Source organism: Electrophorus electricus, chromosome 17 (assembly GCF_041902795.1).
Source record: "Electrophorus electricus isolate QZ-2024a chromosome 17, ASM4190279v1, whole genome shotgun sequence".
NCBI classification, from domain to species: Eukaryota; Metazoa; Chordata; class Actinopteri; order Gymnotiformes; family Gymnotidae; genus Electrophorus; species Electrophorus electricus.
The window spans coordinates 10,575,004-10,599,328 of NC_137513.1; the positions used below are offsets into that span (position 1 = coordinate 10,575,004).

General features: G+C 39.1%; 1 protein-coding gene across 2 annotated transcripts in view; it reads left to right on the forward strand.

The window, feature by feature from the left end:
* lrfn1 (leucine rich repeat and fibronectin type III domain containing 1) overlaps positions 1-23,682 on the forward strand; it is a 112,553-nt gene extending 88,871 nt beyond the window's left edge. For both annotated transcript variants that reach the window (XM_027014882.3, XM_027014883.3), the window contains exons 3-4: positions 15,238-16,633; positions 21,502-23,682. In XM_027014882.3, the coding sequence (XP_026870683.2) occupies positions 15,258-16,633; positions 21,502-22,420 (2,295 nt within the window). In that variant the 5' untranslated portion in view covers positions 15,238-15,257 and the 3' untranslated portion in view covers positions 22,421-23,682. The remainder of the gene's footprint in view (positions 1-15,237; positions 16,634-21,501) is intronic.
* The last annotated feature ends 643 nt before the right edge of the window (positions 23,683-24,325 follow it).

Genomic DNA, 24,325 nt, shown 5'->3' on the forward strand with positions numbered 1-24,325 from the left:
TTGGAAGGAAGCCCGGCCCTCATCATTTCAAAACGACTCTTGTTTTCCAGAGTATGAGTGCTGTTGTTGCACTGAGACTGGGGAAGATAGCAAAGGCCCCATGGTGACTACTTCAATTATAAGTAAAATAATTTGCTGTTTGCTTTTGGCCCACAGATACTTGCCTATAGGTCACACTGGTTAAATACAGTCTAGCTTCAGCTGTTCAAACTGTCTGGTAAAGACGCCACTAAGGCAGTGATGTTAGGGGATGGGCTTTCATTGATTCTCTCAAGTGTCTCATGGTACTAACCAGTCAGAATGAGCCCAGTGATTTAGCAAGGGATTGCTTATTTTATGACTAGCATAGGATCACTTTCCGGAATAGGTCTCAGCAACCTATCAATGTTTCATGGCTCTTTTAGAAGAGGAAAAGTCCAATATAGCTGTACAAATCTTACTGGCTACACCATTACCCAATTCCATTGTCCCATTCAGAAAATTCCAGAGCATGTAAGACAGGTACCATCAAGTGATTCCATTATTGCACCTTCGTGTGTCTGTGCATTACATAGACTTGGAGAGAGAGAAAGGCACTGTATGTTGACAAAGAAAAAGAGAGGAGTGTGTGCAAAAGAGAAAGAGTGTATAAAATATAAATAGCCTTTGGAAGAAAGGAAGAGAAAGAAAAAAAAGATTAGATGTGTGTGTTAGCGAGAGGTATTTGTGTGTGTGTGTGTGTGAGAGAGAGAGAGAGAGAGAGAGAGAGAGAGAGAGAGAGAGAGAGAGAGAGTCTAAACTTGCTGTCTAAACACCTCCTGTCCACATCCACACTTTTCCAAAAAGACCCTAGCCCTCTAGCTAGCCAGTCTGGCTAATCGTCACCTAATAGCAAGGTAAATATAACAAACTGTAAGATGTCTCATAAGCTACCTTTGGCAAGAGCTCTGAATATTCCTACAGACTGTACTAATCACAAAGTGATCACCAAGTCCAATGCAATGTTTGTGGCTTTTGTTATATGCACAATATTTAGCTGATATTAAATACCTAAGCATAAACATAACACACAAACCAAGTAGGACAGACCCGGAGCAAAGAAGAACAACTGTTTATGATGTATTTTTGCATGCTGAATCTAAATATGTTTTCAGGTTTTTTTTTTATTATTATTATTATTTTTACCTATTTTTGTACCTATTTAGGTGTACATGTATGGCATTTAGCAGACGTGATCCACCAAACTGTTTTTAGCAGTGTGCTTAGAACCGATTATACTCATATATCATTATGCATAGTAGGCCTATAAAAATTAGTACCAAGGAAAGATCCCCTCTGTGTTGGCAGACTATTGCTGGAAACTGAAGCAGGATGTTCCTGAGGTCAAATATTCGCAGAATACATACACCTGTACAAGACTACATATTTTTCTGTGTAATAACAGCCTTATTTATGAATGAGTAATATGTAGTTATTGTAAATTTCACTTAAAAATCATGTCTCACGGAGACATCTGTAAAACAGATTTGAATTCGGTGTATAAAGAACTATGGGGACCACATGTTTTGATATATATTTTTTATTATATTTTTAGTGTTATTAAAGGAGTTCCATTGAAGTAACTCACTTACTCTTTTTAATAGTTACTTTCTTACTTTTGCTAAGTAATAATTTAAATGACTACTTTTACTTTTACTTAAGTAATTATTATTTTAAAGTAACAGTACATGAGTACAGTTTTTGGATACTCTACCCACTTCTGGCCCTGTCTCACTCCCACTCGACACAGCTCTCGCCTACTCCCATTCCACACAAACCTCTCCACCTCATTCCTACCCCACACAGCCCTCCCCTACTCCCACCCCACATAGCTCTCTCCCACCTACTCCAACTCCATACAGCCATCTCCCACTTCCACCCCATATGGCCCTCTCCCACTCCCCAGTTTGTAAGAGAACATTACCTGGGTTTCGCGTATCATGAGCAATATAGCACTCTCTCCCTTCCACACTTTAAATCACCAAAATAAAATTTGTAACTGTTACAAATTTCATGAGAATTAGTCATCACTGAGTTATGTGAAATTAAATGATTTATGAATCATAATTTTATGATGTTAATGTGACAAATGAAAAATAAATGGTGTAAATGTATTATATTTCATAAGACACTGTTGATGTATTGCCATTTTATAAGTACTGGAATTATAAATTAGTCAAATGTAGTACTATTTGGGCTAAATGAGTCTTGTGGGAATGAAGCCTCTCGTCTTTTTTCTTGAACAGTACAAAAAATAATCTTGCTTGTGAAAATTGCTAATTGCATACGACTTAACAACACATCAATAATCATCATTAAGTATAATTATTTGCTCCTTATGGTGACACCGCAGACAGAACCTGCTGTGAATTTCATAAAAATCATGTAAATTCACAGGCACTCGATGAAAAAGAGGCAGAGAGAAAGAAAGCATGGGGGAAAGAAGAATGCAATCTATATCAGTGCTGAACGGATGTCCTTGCTGGGACACTTCAATGATTCTTGAGTGAATGTGCTTCTGCACTGGGCATCGTAGCCATGCCTCTGATTCGTGCTCCACCATTAGGAGTCTGCTGAAACACAGCATTGCCATTTTGTGCGACCGTGACCTTCCATTAAAGTCCCCATCAGGGACAACTCCTTCAAAAGCCCTCCACCCTGCTCTTCACCACTTACACCTCCACCCTGCATATATAATATTACTGACAGTAAAAACAATTGCCAGTGACCCTAATTGGAATGCACTATCTATTACACTTATTCACCGGCATTGTATAACGGATTATCTAGTGTTATATATGCTGTGAACTGCATAACGCTCCCTACTTTATCATTCTGTGGTAATGTAGTGTCCAGATAATTAGCTCATGCTTCACATAAACACCCACACACATACACACTCTCACACATGTAGGAAAACTCAGTCAGATGCCAAAAGGGGCAAGTGCAGTCATGATTATGACAGGACATTCATTCTGAGGACTGTTATTATCCTCTTGCTGTGGGACCCATCCCTCTCATCTTTGTTTGATGGACAGCCAGTCTGTGTTGGCTCTGGCCTGGCTATTGATGGGGGCTCCGTAAGTAGCCTTCCTCTTTACCATATCCAGTTGTCTCTACCCCTTTTGTCTCTGTTTCTTGGACTTGTATGGAAGGGTTTCTCTGATCTCTGTCTATTTGTCCCTGTAGTCTGTAACCAATACTTTAGAAAAGTCACCCTGAGGAAACCTGAGGAGATGGATGTGTCTTCCAATGCAGAGCCTAGGTCTGAAAAAACAGCCAAGGTGCCTATAGAGGTGCATTCAAGAGCAGCAAATGGAATTCGATAGCCTTCTTCCTGTTAGATACACAGGATGGAATATAGAACTCTTCAGGACTGCCAAGAAGCAGGTGGCATTTTACACACTCAAGAGTAACACCTGCACAAGCAGATTTGATGAGGAACATGTTTGGCCCACAATTGTTTTCTGAGACGATATGGAATCCTCAGTGCTGCTCATAATTCAGACCAGACATTACATATAACAAAATATAGCGGAGAACAGTCAAACATCAATGTGAGGATTTGTCTCACAAAACTAATGATATGCTCTTAGTTAATGACATGGTCAAAAGACACAACATCTTATCACTGCTTGAGAGCTTGTGATAATTCCCTGATACTGTTGGCAAACTTCACAGCCCATGTCCTGATTAGTTTCTTGTATGACATGGAGGAATTGTGACCTAGCAACCCAAACCAAGTTATAGCACACTCTGCTGTTAATTTGGTCTGCAGAGATTCCAGGGTCACTGAGCTGTTTCAGTTACTCTGGCAAATCTAGCCCATTGCGGGCAAACATCATTAGAGTGATTACAGTGCTCACTGTGCTTGGTAAAACCCAACTTTATTTCTGCCTTTCTCAGTTTGGGTATCACAGCACAGATGCTGACAGCATTGCATTCAGCCATGCTTTCTAGCCAGTAACTGAACTGGCATGAAGCTACATGCATGCTCACAAATACCAACAAGAAGGTTTCATTCTGAATATACTGAATGAATCGCAGCAATAGAACATGAAAGAACAACCTAAGGGCAAAGAACAACAACAACACACACACACACACACACACACACAAACACAAAACAAAAAAAAAAAACAACCAAAAAAAATCCATAAATGGAAAACCTGATTTAATCTTCTGTGGTCTAACTGTGTATTGTAATACTATTAAGATAAAATTTATAATACTGTGTATGGAGAATTATATAATAATTACAGCACCAAACTGTAAATCTAGACCCTAGTCAGAGAATTAAAATATTTAAGACTGATCTTCTTTCTAAGAGACAAACAGTGTAGCATTTGGCAGTAAAATGTTCCCCGATTTAGGTGTTTGATTCGGGTCTCACTGGAGCAGAGTGTGCTATTCAGGACTGTCACACACTGTTCTGGGTCAGAGCAGACAGACTGCATTGGACCGCACCCTCAGTACATCCCAGGACCAAGAACTGTGAATTTAACACCAGAGTTTTCCCATAGGCTGCTGCTTATAAATATCTCCCTGAATTGTACTTCTGTTTTTCAAATCATTAGTTTGTAGTATGCAATTAAGCCTTATAGCTCTCAGAAATATTACATTGAAATATTACATTGGAAACTAAAATGCCTTTGTTTCAGCATGTTTTTATGCTGCTGTGATTCAACCAAAAGGCATTTACACTATTCCAGATTAGCTCAAATCTTGTGGTGTTACAAAAAATGTGACTATTCCATGAGAATGAATCAAAGGAAATAGTGCTCTTTGTTCAGTGGGCATTAACATCAAGAGCACAAAACTTGCCTTCTGCAACTGTCCTGCCTATTTTGGTGTATGGAATCCATGCTAAATGAATTAATTACCAGTTGTTCTACAAATCTAGAAATTACAACATCTGTTGACCATTTTAGCAGCTATGATGTTCAATTTGAGTTTGTGTTTAGTTGTAGCCTTTAAGTGACTGTTTTAAAGCAACAACAAAAAAAGGTTAAATCATTGCAATACAGTCTCTAGACAATGGGCACTGCATATGGTACTACATATGAAACCAAACTACAAAAATATTAGCATTGCACATGTATTATTTCTATGTTCCTTTTATATGTGTGATTTTCAGTGGTGCTTCTTTAGCACACCATGGCAGCAAATACTACAAATACATGCTAGCCATGTTATGATCCCAGTACTGGCAACCATGCTATGATGCTATAACTATCCTATGAAATGTGAAGAAGCTCATGGTGCAGACTCTGGCAACCATGTCATGATACAGGGGCTGGCAGCCATGTTAGCTTTCCTCTTGACCATGAGGAATCTCGGGCCAGTCAAACTCTTCATCCTCATAGCTGTCACAGCTTTGAGAGGTGGTAGCACAAGCATCACTCTGAACTCTTTCTTGTGGTGATGGAGAGGTGATGCTTTTTTTGTGTGAGACTTGTAGTGCATTAGCTCAATTTGATGGAATTAATGAATTAATTAATTAATGAACTAATTAATTAATTCATTCATTCATTCATTCATTCATTCATTCATTCATTCATTCATTCATGATAAAACACAAAATTTAGACAGCTGAAAATGAAACGCAAAGTGACCTATAATCTGACTTTAGTGCAATGCTTCTGTCTGCTCGAAGCATTTCTAAGTCCCTAATTTTATTTTAAGCCATCTTTTGGGAACTGTTGACAGTCTCTCTGTAAGTAGGCCACAAGGACTGCAATAATCTAAACTGCAAAACAATACGAAGATATGTAAGCTCACAGCTGTAGGACAGGAAGCTTGGAACAGCTAATAACAATGGCTTAGTTTCTGTAACAAAGTTACTTGTAATAAACAGGTGATTAATGCGTTATTACATTTCTTTTTAAAATGTACTTTTGGCTGGATACCATGGACATTTTTATTGCCATTATAAGTAGTACCTTTCACATGGCAAAAATTTGCTTGGTTTATTATAGTTTGAGTACATTTTAGTTAAAATGTTTGTAAAAATTTCCCTAATTAGTTTACTTCATAAGAAAGTCAAATATATTGAAATTATGATTTAACTACATTCCACCCGTGTAAAGGCTCTATAGTGCTTTATGCTGATTGCACGATTGTAAATTGTTCTATGTGTGTTGGAGTGAGAGACTCATAAAGAGTTTATGTTTGTGTATATGAGACGAATGGTATTTTAAATCCTGGATGGGCATGGCTGCATTTCTGACCTATACATTAAGAGCCTTTTCAAAACAGGTCTGAAAAAATTTTAAGATGGTAATTTCCGCTCCATTAGACAGGGCAGGTGACCTCCCAGGATGGCAGCGTTCTGCAGGATCTCAGTATACTGTCTTCTTCTGGATTAGAAAAAGTACTTAAAATTCAGCAAATAAACATCTAAATGTTTAAACGTATAGTTTTATAATATAATATTCAGGTTTATAACTAAATTGAGTATTACTGTGATGTCATCAGGGAAGGAGTGACACCAGAGTACAGGAATGCATTGTCTTTATTATTCATCAAGATGCTAATAACAAAGGAAGCACTGTGGCGAGCAGACTAAATAAAGAAAAAAAAGATGAAGCATCACAGCAGAGTAGTGGTTTCACTTGGGGCGTCCTGTGCACACAAGGATTAGGAGCAATGCACTGCACCGAGCGTTAATGAGCATTAATGTGGGCTTTAAATAGAGGTGGATAGTAAAGAGGACACATGTGCGAGCAGTCAATAATCACGTGTGTGTGAGCAGGGCAGGTGCTATGTGTGTGTGAATGTATGTATGTATGGGTAAGTGAGTGAGTGACAGTGGGCATGTCCCTCAAGTGGCATGCCTGGTGCACCATGACCATTACATAATTTAATAACAATTTAATAACAGTAAGATTGCTTACAATTATTATTTAAAATAATATTTACCATTTTACCTTCTTGTATTTCATAATTATGGTTTTATGTTTTATGTTTATGTTATGTATTTTTTTTAAATATAATTTAGAAATAAAAATATAATTTCAAAACAAAATAATTTATTTAGTCATAACTATATTTTTTAATTTTTATAGGCCAAACTCTGGTTTGTGTAGTTTACTTCTCATCTATCCTCACTGCTGTACATCTGTGTTCTCACAGATATAAAGGTGGCTACATCACAGTGGTCAGAGCTGGGCCAGAGCTGCTGGACAGAAGTGTTATTTGGATATATCACTTCCTTGAGCTTGCTTTTTCTGCGAATTTGTAATAATATTTTTATACTTTCTTTTTATTATTATGACTGTTGGTATTTTATTATGTAAACCTAGCACATTAAATTTTATTTCACTGCCATGCAATTACAATAAAGTATTCTATTCTATCTATTCTATTCCTTCTCTTTCTTTAATTGTTTCTTTCTCTCTCTCACTCTGTCTCTCTCTTTGCCAGGCATATGTTTATGCATATGTTTATGTGCAACAGAATTTGCTCTTTCCAGCACAATGATTAAATATAGAGTCAGATAAATGTATTAAAGTTTTAGACGCATTGAAACTTCACCTGCACCTATTTCTGTCATTGGTTGTAGGTAAGCAGGGTAGGGGTAAGTAAACACAAAAACAAAAACCTCACTTTACCTATTTTAAACTGTAGAATTCTTAATGTGTCTATATACTTTCTTTTCACAGCAAACATTCCTGTGCTGATTTAATACTTACAGTGTTACCACTCTTTACACAGGCCAGGTAATATCAGACCTATACTGAGTGGTGCCAAAACTACATATTGCCTAAGGCTGGAGACTGGAAAGTTTAATTACAGTGCTTAATAGTATACAACACTAGTGAGTTTTTGCTTTGTCAGTAAATCTAGTGTAATACAATAGTCTATTTCATTACACAAAACCTTAAGGAAATGGTGTTTATTACATGATATATGTCACACAACCTTTATTATCAAACTATTTACAGACAATTTATTAATTGTTACAGACTCATCTCCAAAAAGTCTCTGTGGCAGTAAAACTCTGTAGAATTCTTTGTAGAAGCCTAGTGAACACTGATGCTTTTGCCACTGGCAAATTTTTTGCCATTATGACAATCACACCACAATCACACCCAACCCAAAAATGAATGAATAAATGACATAGAGCTTTACCTAAGAAAAAAAAGAGAGAGGGAGGATAGAAAGAAAGAAAAAGGCCTAGAGAATAAATTGGTTTAAAATTGCTTAAGGTGGCTGGCAAGTGTGAGAGATTGCATTACCTGACGAGCTGTTAGAGGAGGCAAAGGCAATTTCCCCTTTTCACTCCTGAAAAAGGAAGCAGCTTTAAAATGGTCAGAAACTTTATAAGTGGATGATACATCACTTCCACTTTGAGACTGGACTCACTGGTAATTATTTTACTGGTTTTCCTACCAAACCATGTTCTGTTTTTAGCTGAATTATGTTATAGAGCCAATCGTATCATCAAGATCAAGCTCGGCGAACTAGAGGAAGAATTTAGCAAGAAACTCTCACATTATTTAACTTCAATAACATAGGCATCATGCTGTTAGACTCAAACGTACTCTGCTTGACTGCAATTTACAAGCCATGAACACTGCAGAGGAAACGATATGAGCACAATCAAGAAAGACATGCATTCTATTGAAGGGAAAGTCATGAATGCTATTGTACCATTTTAGTACAGTGCCTCTTTCACACATTAATGGCAGCCATGCACTCAGAACACAGCAGTAACAGCATCAGGATTGTGGATCAAGCAGCGGACGCCACAGGGGTTCTGCCTTGGAGGCTTCTCACATTTGCCTCTCTGCTGAACATGGGATGTAAAGGTTGTTCTTTTCCTTTTCTCATCTCGGCTAATTACAAAGCCTAACAGAGAGCCCTGCCTGCACTGAATGTCATGCTACTTAGTGTCTGGATATGACGCAGATTCCCCTGTGCAGTTTTTTGCTATTTCAGGAAACCAACTTTTTTTTTTCTTCAGGAACAAGAAAACTATTCTAATCAAATAAGAACTTCTCACTGCTCACTATTGATAGCCAGTGCTCTAGCAGAAATTAAAATGTATTGGATGGCACCTTGAGGCAGAGAACATAGTGGGGAATGATCATTAAAGTTGGAGCTCTAGAGTGGCTTAGTGATCACAGCGAAATTGATAATGCATCAAGCAAAATGTTTGCTTGTTTTATACCACACAGACTGGTGCATTTTAACATGGATAACCATTTAGCTGATTAGTTAGAAAGCTGTCCCATTTGTCTTCATTTAATGTTTACTGATACATTATTTCATTTAACATTTACTAATGTAAAGGTGGTTGTTCTTGTCCAGCCAAAAACTGAGTATCATCACCATAAACACTGCACCATTGAGGCAAAAAATGCTGTTGGCAATACAGCTCGCTGAAACCAAAACTGTCATTAAAATGCCACAGCTTCTCCCACCTCTTCTGCATCCTTTAAAGTGTTTATTACCTGGCTTTCATTTCCTTGTTAAACGCTGCCTGTGCTCATTACCTTTCTTATGTCTTGATGCTTCCTTGCAATTTCTAATTGTCTTGTCTTCAGTTATCACATTTGGATTTCCTTGTTTGTATCTGGAGCAAACAGTGTTCTGCAGCCCACCTGCCATGCAGTCAATGCTAAGTGCTAGTGGATTATGTATCTATTATTATTGACACAACTGCTAGAGTATTTGACATCTGTCTGATAGACCTGTGGGCATATGGACATTTATGCTTTACTGTGTTCTTGCACCAAAGACTCAATGAAGCGTGTCATTCTAATTGAAGAATCAAATGAAATGTGTTGTATTGACTAAGCATGGGAACAATCAATCGAGACGTATTAATAATTTTGTGTTTAATATTGATTTTTTTCCAGGCTGTGTGATCCAAAAACAGGGAAAGAAAGACAGGAAGCAGGCCTCTTACCCAGCGCAGGTGTCCAGGCCATGTTGCTTCAGATGTTCTTGTGATTCAGGACAGTTTTTTTAGATGGTTGTGGCATTGCTTGTGGCTTTGTGTTTTCATTTTGTCCTTTCTTGCAGATCTTCCCTCAGGTGGTGTGTGTTTGCCTCTTTTGCCACATCACCTGGGGGTTGTTATGTTTTTATTTTATGCTCTTAATAAGCACTTATTGTTTTGTGACCGTTTGCTGGTCATTGTTACGTTGCTTTTCTTTTGTTGTCATTGATGTGGTTTTATGTTCGGGTTCATTTTCTTTATCTAAAGACTCATTAATTAAGGCCACTAATTAATAAATAACTCAGATATCACCTAATATGCATTATTATTATTATTATTATTATTATTACTATCATTAATATTATTATTAAATTACTTGAATCATGCCAATAGAGTTTTAGCATCAAGGTAGCACTATTTGAGATTAATTAAACAACAGGAAAAAAACAAACCAACAGCCAGCTAGAGGCTTAATGAGACCTTGGCCAGATGTGAGAAAGTAGCCTCTGCATCGAATTGATTTCAATACTAATTAAAGTAGCACTGGTGAAAAACAGTTCTCTCTCTCTCTCTCTCTCTCTCTCTCTCTCTCTCTCACCCTCTCTCTCTGTCTCTCTCACACACACACACACACACACACACACACACACACACACACACACACACACACACGTACATCTCTGCTTTTGACCTGAATTGCAGCTAGCTGTTAGTTCTGGCCAAAATAAAGTCCAACACTGCACAGTTTGCTAATTTCCACCATCTTAGCACAAATGTTCTGCCTTTGTTCATGTTTAACTCACACCATAGTGACTGCTGTGATTTATGTTTTAAATGACCAGTCATAATAGCCCATGAGTAATACTGAATGCACAAGCTCCTGTTTTTTTTAAGTTGCTTATGTTCACATGAAGCTTTGAACAGACTTATCAAAGCAAAGAAAATGTCTGAATCACTAGGTTCAAAGTCACAGTTTTTATTAAAAGGAAATGAAAAGTAGTCTTTATTGAATTTCTCTGGAGAGTATAGGTAGTGAGTCAGTGCCTCTGGGCATTAGCAAGGCGTCTGGCTTGGTTGGGCATCTGTGCATCTGCTAGGAAGAATGCAATTGATATGTCAATAATTTGGCAAAAGCCCTGGGCCATTATTGTCTCAAGGCTGTGAACAGTTCACGAAGAGACTATTTGTGTCTAACTTGTATTTATTCCTGCATGGTGCTCTGCTTTAGAAAAAACAAAAAACAAATGAAGAATGGAAAAATAAACTGAACATGAACAGTGAAACAAATACCACAGGGTCAAGGTATTCTTTTTTTTAATCATCAACAGACCAGATGTGTAGATTCCTAAGTAGCAGACCCAGTACCATGTTAATAATAATAATAATAATAATAATAATAATAATAATAATAATAATAATAATAATAATGTTATTACATTCCCTATTATAATTACAATACTCCACTGGCATGTTGAGATTTCAGAATACTTTGAAAGGTTTTAAATGTGCTATTACAGTGAGAGAGGAAGATAGCAAGAGATAAAGAAAAAGAAAGAGGGACAGAGATTGAGAAAACTTAAAAGAGTGAGAAACTAATGATGCTTAGGGCAGAGATGGGCAGAGCACAAGGCTGTGCAATATCAGCTGAGCTGGTGCTTTAGTTGCAGATAGCTTTTTGAGATCTGAGTGATGAAACCACCTCGCAATAGCTATTCAGAACAAGGTGCTTTTTTGTCTTTTAAGACCCATGACAAGATAGCAATGTCTTAACGTAAGATATAAAATATCACTGCCATTAACACCACTGACAAACTTGACAGTGGCTGACATCTACAGAGCAAATAGCTCCGTAATTAATATGCACCACAGGGTGCACTTGCCCGGGCAGTCACATAGCTTTTAGTGGTCTTTACAAGCTTAGTTATAGCTCTTGTAAATATTCAATACCTGTATTATCCCCATCAAGACTGAGACTTCGAATTCTCTGGCATTTTATTGGAATTCAAAGACATACATTTTTGAGACAACAGAGTTGCCTTGGAAACAAAGTTCTGAATCTTTCTGTCTCTGTCTCTCTTTTTTTCTACGACTGGAGTTGTAAGGAGATCAATAGCGAGATTTCTTGGGGGTGGGCGCAGGAAGTGCTCCAGCTCTCTGCCCCCTCTGAGTGCCCTAGTTAGCTCTGTATTCTCACTCCAGTGTTCCACACTCAGTGCCAAAGTGGGTGGATGTTAACACGCAAATGAAACTGATTATCCGTTAGTCATATTGACAAAATGTGCCGTTTACAAACCCAGTGCCAGTGCAATCCCAAATGTCAATGCTTGTATACTTTTATTATACTTACATTTGTGGAAGCAGATTTGCTTTTCTGTGGTAATTGGGCTAAATTGAACTTAGCATGCAACGGTATGTGTTAATTGGAATACTCCAGCTGACAGAGAAAAACAATACATGGCTCAGTTACTTTCTCAATAAATCAGTGATGCAAGGTATTAAAATGTCAAATGGAAAGGTGTAGCACCTCCATTTTAAAGAGGGATGGCTCTTTCCCATTATATTGCCAGTGCTCTTTTAAGGCATAGCCAAGTGCTAAAAAACATTTGTTCCTCTATAGAAACCGCATCACTGCTATGTGATTGCAGGACATCTAGTGAAACTGTAGCCTTTATTTTTAAGTAACTTCCAGTTCTTCTAACATTCCTGGCATTCCTCATAGTTCTCATAGTTCAGCGATGCACAGACAGCCATGTGAGGAAAGAGCAAGACAGAAGTGACACTGAATAATGAAACTCAGTGAGCATTAAGACCTGATGTCTTTATTGTCACTTTCTCTCCCACTGTTAAAATTAAAGAGCAAGAACAGTATATCTGTGGTAAGCATGCTCTAGATTTATAATCTGTGAATTTCTCTCTAATATGATAATACAGTCTACAGTAGTTACTCTTGGCAGACACAAGTTTCCTTACATCAGATAACTTCAAGGACACAGCGGGTAGTCCATGTGTTTCAAGCAGGCTGATCTGAGAATGACGGAGAAAGATTGATGATGCCTGGAAAAAATGCATCGCAGTAGATTTGTGAGGCTAGACAATGTGTGTTTGTTTTGTTCATTTATGTATTTATTTGTGTGTAACATTACTAAAATGTCTTGGGGCAATTACTGTACATAATATGGTTTTGATAATAAATACAATTATTTTCATATTATGAAGACAGAAAAAGAGAAAATAAAACTAGGTTTTGTAATCACAATATGATGCCTAGTTAACCTGGAATACCCACGGTTGACAAGATCAAATTTGCCAAAAATTGCCAAAGGAAAAACAAAAAGTCAGGGAAACAGGAAATTTGGTACCCATGATCTCTTTAAGGAAGGACACATATTCACTTCTGATCTGTGTTGTAATGTCATAAGAAGTGACAGTTCTTTCTTATCATTTACATTTTGTTGTTGTAGTTGCTACGGAAGTATTTAGCTGAATCACTATAGCAACAGTTCCACCAAATATGCTTGAACAACCTGACAGGCCATTGCAGCTTTGGAACACATTTAGTTTCTTTTATAGCCATGCATTTAAGGCGTTTTTCTAAACAAGTTGATAGCCATTATCACAATATGTCTCAGTGACTTACTCTACACTTAAACAATGGCAGTTGCACAAGTCTCTTGCCAGCAGCAAGCACATCAATTCTACAAATGAATTCAAGCTCCACCCAAGCAAATGTCTGAAAAACCACAGTATAATATAGCACAATCAGAGCTGCAGAACAGGCCCATCAGCAAGGGAAGCAGGATGACCCATTAACTACATGTCACTGTCCAAAAACTCAGCACCAGGAATCACAGTGTGTGAGTCATCAGGTCGTAGCAAGTTATGGCCCCTAATGGACACCACTAAGCTAAGCACAGCCTGGGAACAGCTCCCCCCCGCCCCCAGGATGGCTAACGTGAGAATGCAAAAGATCTGATATAGCAGATATTCAACTTGATATTGCATTGAGGATCTTAATTATCAGACCCCAAAGTTTCATTCTTCTGTCTCCCTTTGCCACCTTGCTGTCAACCGCCAACTTACACTCCTAGAGGAGAGAAATCAATATGGTGAATGGAGATCAGACAGAGAGAGCATTACCCTCAACACATAAGACCCATCAAATAACATCACAGTCTGGCAAAGCTGCAGCCTAGGCCATTTGAGATGTTTTATATCCCGTTTGGTTTACAGCCACAATCTTTTGCACAATTAAACAGCTGAAATTGGCCAAGAACATAAAGACTCATTACTTTCAAATCCTGTAGAATGTGATAAGCGTCACTCTGCAGAGGCCTTCATGCAGTTACACTTAAAGACATGCATGCCAGGCTAAAGCACACTCTTTCCTTAGCAACGTTGCTTTCTCAAAGCACTGGAGAGGCTTTGGGCAGGAATAAACATTTAGCTTTGTGTGTAGCCTTTTCATGTTTGTAAACAAAGCAGTTGGGCATGCCCAGTTCTGTCACACCTTTCGGTACAGTAAGTTAAAATCTTCAGGGCTAACCAATAGCAGCTCAACTTACTCTTAAAGACCAAAGTACTTTATTGGAGTTAATCAAAAATAATAAAAGAACACAACCTTAGCAATTTATACCAGTATATGTAATACAAAAAAAAAAAAAAAATCAGAAGATGAGGGCAACTGCACACTGACCTAAAACCTTCAATTAAGTACTTGCTATTATTACTAGTGAATATAGGAGTATGGAGTATATTTGAGGTTTTCACATTGTGTGAAAGATAATCTTCTCAGAAATGGTGCTTAAACATGACTTTCTCAGAATTTGAATTTCAGTGGAAGCAAATGAGGTTCTTTTATGGTCCACAATAAAAGGATCCATACAAAAGCTTGTAAAGAGATTCTAATTAATTCAAAGACATGTGTTGCAGCAAATTATGCAGTTCCCAATCTGTTCTTTTTTATTGCTCTCATATTAACTTTGAGATTTTGCACTGAAACAAGTGCTCCTCAAAATAATTGATAAAAGTTCTGTCACAGTTCTACCAATTATATACAATTAGATTACTCAAAATAAAACAAAAAAAAAAATATTTGTTATCTCTAAAGAAAACTAATTCATGACAAAATGACAAAACAAACATGATTCTTACCACAATGTTATCTAAATAAGAACTCAGAATACATTTTCAATTCTTTCATGAAATTTAAAGTCTATAGTCTTGTTCTGGTGAATATATTTGTTTTACATTTTTGTGTGGTGTGTTTGCAGGACCAGGAAGCTGATAAGCCATGGAGAGGTTCATTTTGTGCTTTATGCTGATGGGGGTTCTGGTGCATGGGCAGCACTGCCCAGGCCGCTGCATCTGCCAGACAATCTCCCCGACCCTGACCCTGCTTTGTGCCAAGACCGGCCTGCTGTTCGTGCCTCCGACTATTGACCGCAAGACTGTAGAGTTGAGGCTCACGGACAACTTCATCACATCTGTCCGCAAGAAAGACTTCCTCAACATGACCAGCCTTGTGCACTTGACGCTCTCTCGGAACACCATCAGCCAGATCGCTCCACATGCCTTCGTTGGGCTCAAAGCTCTGAGGGCGCTGCACATGGATGGTAACCGGCTGACGGAAGTAAGAAACGACCAGTTGAAAGGCCTGGTCAATCTGCGGCACCTCATCTTGGGTAACAACCAGATCCACCACATTGATCCTTCAGCTTTTGAGGAGTTTGTGTCCACCATTGAGGACCTAGACTTGTCCTACAACAACCTGAGGACATTGCCTTGGGAGGCCATTGCCAAGATGACCAACATAAACACATTGACACTGGACCACAACCTTATTGACCACGTAGGAGCTGGAACATTCACGCTGCTCACCAAACTAGTTCGCCTGGACATGACATCGAACCGCCTGCAGAAGCTACCACCCGACAGCCTCTTCCAGCATGCTCAGGTGCTCTCCGACCCCAAGGGCTCTTCCAGCTCATCAAGGCTGACTGTGAGCTTCGGCGGGAACCCTCTTCACTGCAACTGCGAGCTGCTGTGGTTGAGAAGGCTGACAAGAGAGGACGACCTGGAGACCTGTGCCTCACCTGAGCACCTGATGGACAAATACTTCTGGTCCATTCAGGAGGAGGAATTTATCTGTGAGCCACCACTCATTATCAAGCACCACTCCACAAAGCCCTATGTGATGGAGGGGCAGGGAGTCACACTCAAATGTAAGGCTATGGGCGATCCGGATCCCACCATCCACTGGCGCTCACCTGATGGCAAGCTGGTGCACAACAACACCCGTACTGTCCTGTATGATAATGGAACACTGGACATCCTCATCACCACTCTGAAAGACAGTGGTGCCTTCAACTGCGTTGCCTCCAATGCAGCAGGCATTGCCACAGCAGCTGTAGAGGTTAACATGATCCCGCTGCCACTGTTCGTCAATAATACTGGTCACATGAGGGAGGCGGACCCAGGCCTCTCTGACATCACCACCTCCACCAAATCTGGGAACAATGACACCAAGCTGCAGGACAAGAGAGTGATGGTGGATGAGCTGACCTCCAACTCAGCCATGATTCACTGGCCTTCTGAGAGACACATCCCAGGGATTAGGATGTACCAAATCCAGTATAACAGCACCCTCGATGACACACTCGTCTACAGGTAAAGAACAATACACCCTTTTTGTATTTCCTAATAAGGAAGCATCAAATAGTACATATACATACACATAAATCTGGCTAACAATACTCTATATTTCATATATTTATGTTTTTATTTTGTTTTTTAATTTTTATCGCCAATTTTTCCTCCCTAATTTCAAGTCCCATCCATCAGGTAATTCTCCCTTGTCACACACGATACCTGCCATCCAGAAAGTATGAGGCATATGCAGCCAATCAGGACAGTTTTTCAAGCTATGGCTCTGGGAACATCAGGGAGCAGTCTAAAATGCTCAGAGGAATTACACTCACCACCCTTTTCTGATTTATCAACTCAGAGACAATGGTGGTGGGCCAGGGTCACTGTAATTCACAGGGTTGAGCATGCCTGCCACCCCTCCCAAAGTGTATGTCCAACATGATCTCTCTGGGTCCCAGCACAGATGGTGGTGGCATCATGAGGGATTGAACCCACAATCTCACAATGATAGACTAAACACCTCGCTGTTGCACCACTTAGGAGCCAGGCATTTTTATCACTTGTGACCTTTTTTTAAATTTATTTATTTATTTGCTTTTTATGTAAAGTTTACTTTTTTATTTGAACAGTTAAGCCTAGGTGTGCGGTATGTCATACTAGGTACTAGCCTAGGTATGCAGTATGTAATTGCTGATGTAAGCAATTTACTTAAAGAACACTAGCTGAAGCTATAACTGATAGCACTGAAATAGTGGCTCTTAGACAGTAAAAATGTGTGTAACTGATGTGGTCTGTGTAATTAGAATCTAAAAATTTAAATTCTATCAATTAAGCCCCTGCAATGAAAAAGCATATATGTCCATTTACTGTTTTTCTACATTCTACAAAAACAATTATATAAAGTATTATTGCAAGTTTTATTTTTAAATGCCCACATGAATAAAGTCTAAAGAAATTTAGAATTTTAATGTAGTTTTAATATAAAAGTGGTACAAAAAACTAAAACTAAAAACTAAAATAACTGACAACACTGAAATGGCTGATATATGTTTGTTTATTTTTGTTGTTGTTGCAAGGGCTCAATTATTATGTGTATCTGCTCTCACCACATAGAGGACAGGTGAAGTGCTAAGCATGTTTTCTTTGGTGGGAGGAACTTTAGAGGAAGTTTTGAATCAAAGGTGTGGGATTGAAGGGAGGGGTGGACTCCTTGTAACCAATGTTTCATCAATTACAGCAGTTTTACATGCCAGAGGTATGAAATTTAAAATGTAAGGGAGCAATATAGATTATAGCAGGATGGCACAGATTTAGGCCTTGATTTATAGGAGCTCTAAAGAAGCATACTACATGATTCAGCAAAATTCATTTCTTGTACCACCCTCATAGGAACACAGCATTCCTGCCACAGCAAACACTGAATAATGCAGTGCAGCAGCTGCATTCCTTGTCCAATCATAGAGGAGTAACTGACAATTATTGCCTCTTCGACAGCTTCTGCATCTTGCTAATCCACATTGCCTTGGCATAATTTCAGATAATATGAATCTAGTAAAAGTTGCCCAGCTGCTAATCACAAAATCCTTTGGCTTGAAAGCTTCTTGGAAAAACTAGATGAAACTTAGATCAGATATTAGGTGATCATTAAAGCTTAGCAAGGCTTAGAATTATGAGTAAATTCCTTCTGTCCACATGCTGAGGCTTGATTGTATGATTGTATGATTGTATGGCATGGTGTTTGAAGGACTAACATCAAAGGGGTTCTAAGATATGAAAACAACAAGCAGAGTCGTTTGTGGTGTATTGGAACAATTTACTCACTAAATGGGTTTGAGGAGCAAAAGCATCATATGATATGGCATCTGTAAAAAAATTACTAAATAAAATAATTGTAGTGATTACTTCATGCTGCTTATAAACCAGTCAAAACTGATCTTTGGAAAGGCGAAAATAAAAAAAATCTGATAAAATGCTGAAAAATCTCTGGTTGTGGAGAATGGAATTTACAATGCAGGACTTGAACAGAAGGAATCTAGTGCTCTCATGGAATGATGCCCTGCAGGTTTATTAGATGATAACAGGTTTGCATTGGTGAATGTAAAACAGCAATAAAGATGTGTATGTCATTCATGAAAAAGACCGGTCTGAATTAATGCGATGATTAATGTGATGATGTTCTTTTAGGCCAGGCATACAGTACAATGCTAAGACAAATGTCAAGCATCTATATTTAAAATAGATTGAGTGAACATCGAGTGCAAAAAACTATCTCAGCTTGGTTCAAATAGGCAAATAACTCTTGAAATTCTAGAAAAAGAAGCTATGTTTGCCCTATGACATCAGGGAAACAGAAGCTATGATTATCTGATGACATCTGAGAATTTATACAAATGAAGTTGAGCATAAAGTCTGATGAACTGATGTTTAGAAACCTATACTGTGATTGATAAACTTTGCTGCTCATCCTCTCTGTCATGTAATGCACCTTACATCCTTGACTGCTCACGGATTATTCACAGTGTGTAATAATTAGGTCCCAAAATGGATTGATTCATCGTAATAGCAACATATGGGCTGGAAGCAGCCTCTGTACAGGCAGATGCACTCTAAACATCTATGCATACAACAAAAAAAAAAAAACACAAAGATGCTAATCACAGACTTTTCATGAAATGCATCATCTGTACTGGGATCCTTTCTTTGAGGAGTTCCAGGTGCAGCTTCCCAAATTCCCAGGGAAAGGCATAAATGGGGGAAGGCATCCTAGACATCCATGTAATGGTGCGCTTTGATCACAAGAATCTCAATATGGTCTGTGTTGTTGAATTCTCTGATAATGTGTTAACATGGAAAAATATGTTTATTCATTGTTTTATGTAGGGGAACATTAATATGACAGAAGCTGATCCGAGGTAAGATGAGTAGTTATATTGGCTTATAAAAGGAAATGGATTATACATGTACTTAAATTGTTTGTGGGCACACAGAAGATGTTCGCTGTGATGTCTTTAAGCTTAACACGGCCAATAAAATGTCCAATGTTAAAGTACTGCCTGCAGTTGGGCCAGTGAAACTTTGAAAATGTTCAAAACAGCAGCTCAAAACTATCTCTGTACGTTTAAATATAATTTTGTTCACATATTTCAAAAAGATGCACTTCTATCTACAGTAGTAAGAAATGTTGCCTCTCTATTGAAGAATGAAAGGAGAATCCCTGATGGAAGCTTTTGCAGCAGCTAAAACACCTGCACAGCCAATAACATTCAACACAGCCTCTCTCAAAGCCACCATTAAGGAATGCATGTGGAAGCGTGATGAGAGCTATGTGGAGGAAATATACTTACTAAATGAAATACATGTAAAATACAAATATAATTACTAAATGAAGACTTACTGCAATGCCAACTGTTAAAAACAAAACTGTTGGTGCATGTGACACACTTTGTCAAGCTGTTAAACACAAATAAATACAAATTACTGTGGCTTAAATACAAGCAATGTTTGGCAGTTTTTTCACACTCATTTACAGAAAAAGAAAAAAAAAAACACTCCAAAATGATGAATAATGGTATTAAGTATGTTAATCTCTGGTGAAGGTTTTCTGAAGTGTTTTCTTACATTAACAAGGGAACTCATTCCTTGGCCCTTGAAGCCTTAAAATTAGGCCTCTGTGTTTCAGTTCCATTTTAGGAGGTGTACCTGACCTCTGATCATATAGGAAGAGCCCTCAAACTGGCACTGGTTATTTTTCAGCATGACCATTTGACTTCTACTGTGCAGATTCATACATCATCAGCTGCAGAGAATGACAACTTCCTGTCCGATGTTGTCCAATCAGAAGTATAGAAATATCGCTCACTACAATCAGAGCAGGGAGACTTGGAGAGAGAGAGCGCGTGAGAGAAAAAGAGAGAGTGAGAGAGATGGACACAAGAGGGAGACAGGGGCAGTCTTGCTAGGAGAGCACAATATAAATGTACATGTTTTATGTTCATATAGTGCCAGTTTTATTATTCCAAAGCTTTTTGCAGTCCTACAAAAGTCCAGCAATTGCTGCAGCACTCCCCCACTTGGGGGCTTAAAAGGATGAAACCAACATATGTATCATGATTACAAACAGACTGGCACTCTTTGTATGATATAAAAGCTATTACAAAAAGAAAAAACAAAAACAAAAAACTCTCAGTGAGATTCTAGAATGAGGAAAAGCCCTGTGAGAGAGAATAAGAGCTCACCAGCCACGTGCACACAGAGCTACCTCAGAACATCAGGCACGTCCATTAGAAGGATTAGAAGATTTAGCTTGGGGTCTAAACAAAAACCCTGTCTGTTAGCTCGCATGCTCTCTTTCTCAGCGTTTGATTTTCCTCTTCTCCTGAGCCTTTTTCACAAGTAGTTGCACCCTTAAATGTTCTGACTGTTTTCCGCTACTGAGCCATGTGTGAGCAGCTGAAATGCTGTGGGAGTTCATCCAATAGATTGCTGGGACTAGACCTAGTGAAATTCCCCACAGTGCTGTGCATAGCCTCAGATACAAACAAAATGCACAATGTACAAGACAAGATTTTTATAATGCATTTGCCCTGTGTTATATTTCTTTCTCCATCCATTTTTTCTTTCTCTCTCTCTCTGTCTCTCTCTCTCTGTATATATATATATATATATATATATATATATATATATATATATATATATATATATATATATATAATAGTGTCAGCTGTCTGCACATGTTGTAAAATAAGAATACATGGATCAGAACTATTGTTGATTTGTTAACAATGTTATCACTTTACAACACCATTCTAAACAAAGTGTACTCTGCCACATACAATGTCATATCACAACAATGTTGGCTTTACTCCACTTTTTCACTCTTTTTTCTACAGGATGATCCCCTCTGACAGTAAGAGCTTCCGTATCAATGACCTGGCGGCTGGGCGGGACTACGAGCTATGCGTGCTCGCGGTGTATGATGATGGCATCACGTCCCTGACAGCAACACGTGTTGTTGGCTGCGTGCACTTCCGTACGGCACCCGAGGCTGGCCAGTGCCGTTTCGTGCACAGCCAGTTCCTGGGTGGCACCATGATCATTATCCTGGGTGGTGTCATCGTGGCTTCTGTGCTGGTCTTCATCGTCATCCTCATGATCCGCTACAAGGCGTATGGTGGCAGTGACGGCAGCAAGGCCAAGGCCACCGATGTGGCGACACCTCCACTGCCAGGCGGGAGCCAGAGCCGGTCAGGAGCTGCCGATTCCAAGCAGCAAGCCCCACCTGGGGAGGAGAGTGCATGCTGGAGGGAGTCCTCACCCAGGATGGACTGCCAGGCACTCGTGCTGCTCAGCCTGGAGAATGAGACTCGGGAGGAGCCAAAAGCACATCTCCCATCACCATCGCCCACCCCTGGCTCCGAGGCTCTCATGGCCACACCTGCCCCTGCAGTGTCCAGGCGGGCAAGCTTGGGTGGCCCACCCTCAGAGGACACCCAAACGGACAGCAGCCCAACGGGCTCCACAATGTCCCTGTGCCTGATAGGCCCATCAGCCGGTGATGGTCCCTCGCGCTCCAGGGACAGCAAGGGAGCACTGGTGGGTATGGGCCTGCTGCCTGGCGAGCTAGCCAGAGCAAGGCATCGCTTTTCCTTTGATGGGGACTACGCGCTATTTCAGAGCCACAGTTACCCACGCCGGGCACGGACCCGGCGACACAAGTCCACAACGCAGCTCAACGCAGACGTCTCACCGCCCACCAGCCGGAGGGGCACATTCAGCAGCACGGAGTGGATGCTGGAAAGCACAGTGTGAAGGAGGCACACATGCACATACACAACTGACTACAAACTATAATGCTCCTATTTACACACACGTGCACACAGACTCATATGCACAACAAACTGAACACACTCACATACTCCTACATAAACACGAAATACTCGTAGAGTTACACACTCACACACACACAGAGATACGCATGCACAAACTTTCCTCATGTGTGTCTTTGTCCAGATTACATTAGTGTTCAGTGTTTTGTTTGAGAGCACAGTGTGGCTCCATCCTGCCTCCTCCTGATGTCCAAGAAACAGAGTGAGAGAAAGAATGCTACAAAGCTTCAAAGGGAAGGAATGAAAGAGAAAGAGAGATAGAGAGAGGCAGTTGCTATGTCCCTTCTGATAATGCAGCGGTGCCTTATTCCTGAACATGTACCAATGGAGGATGCTGCTACATGTGACACACACACACACACACACAAAATAAACAAACAAAAAACACCACCATCACACTGACCTAATCATATCATTCCAATAGATTCAACCATATGCACACACACACACACTCACATACACACACACCACTGTCTCCCCACCTCGGGTTGTCCTCATGACTACGTGGGAATACGTCATTATTATTTTTTTGTCGTGTTTTGTTATTTTTATATGTGATGCCAAGGTGAGAGGCCGATGGATATCTCTCTATTTGCAGTTTCCTTTTCATAAAATTTGATGACAATGAAGATGATAAATGTCCTAGCGAGAGCCTGGGTGATATCTTACTATGTGTCAGCTAATTTAAAGACTTTTGCACAGAAGACACGAAATAATATGGACAAGTATCACACCAGTTTATACAACATAAAAAGACATCTGAATAGAGCTATACACATACCGATTGCTTTAGTTAGAATGAGCATCTGAGCCTGGTAAATTCTGTGGACTCCTTTAGGCAAAATTGACTATAAATATCATAAAATGTGTCATTCTTCAAGTGACTGTATGATAGTAATCGGTATTGTATCTGGCTGGTCTAGATAAAAAAAAAAAAAGACAACTGCAAGAACAGAAACAAAATCTACATATATAAATATATTACAATCTATCACTGTATGTGTTCTAAATATGTAAGTCATAGGTCACATGACTTTTTACAAAGCATTCTGGGTGATGGCCACACATTTTTACATTAAAAATTTGGGTCATCACATCTCCCCTTAATTTAGTATATTAAAGTTTTGACCACTTACCCCTGATGAAAGGGGATTAAAGATTTTTTGTTTGTGTGGGTTGGCTGTATGAAGTTTTGTGTGTATCATTTTTTTCTAATGTTTGTTTAAGGGTCTCCCTTTTATTCTTTATAGTGGTATAAACACTACATTTTTCACTCTGAGTTTATGGGAACTGTCATCCTATACACTGGTGTGAAAAAGTGTTTGCCCCCTTTCTTATATCTTATTTTTTTGCATGTTTGTCACACTTAAATGTTTCAGATCATCAAACAAATTTAAATATTAGGCAAAGATAATACAACACAAAATGCAGTTTTTAAATGAAGGTTTTTATTATTAAGGGGAAAAAAAAGCCAAACCTACATGGCCCTGTGTGAAAAAGTGATTGTTAAAACATAATTTAACTGTGGTTTTTCACATCTTTGGAAAGCTGAGTTCAATTTCTTTAGCCACAGCCAGGCCTGATTACTGCCACACCTGTTCTAAATCAAGAAATCACTTAAATAGGGCCTGCCTGACAAAGTGAATTAGCCCAAAAGATCCTCAAAATCTAGACATCATGCTGGAATCCAAAGAAATTCAGGAACAAATGAGATACAAAGTAATTGAGCTCTATCACTCTGGAAAAGGTTATAAAGCTAATCTAAAGATTTGGGACTCCAGCGAACCACAGTGAGAGCCATTTTCAACAAATGGTGAAAACAGGGAAC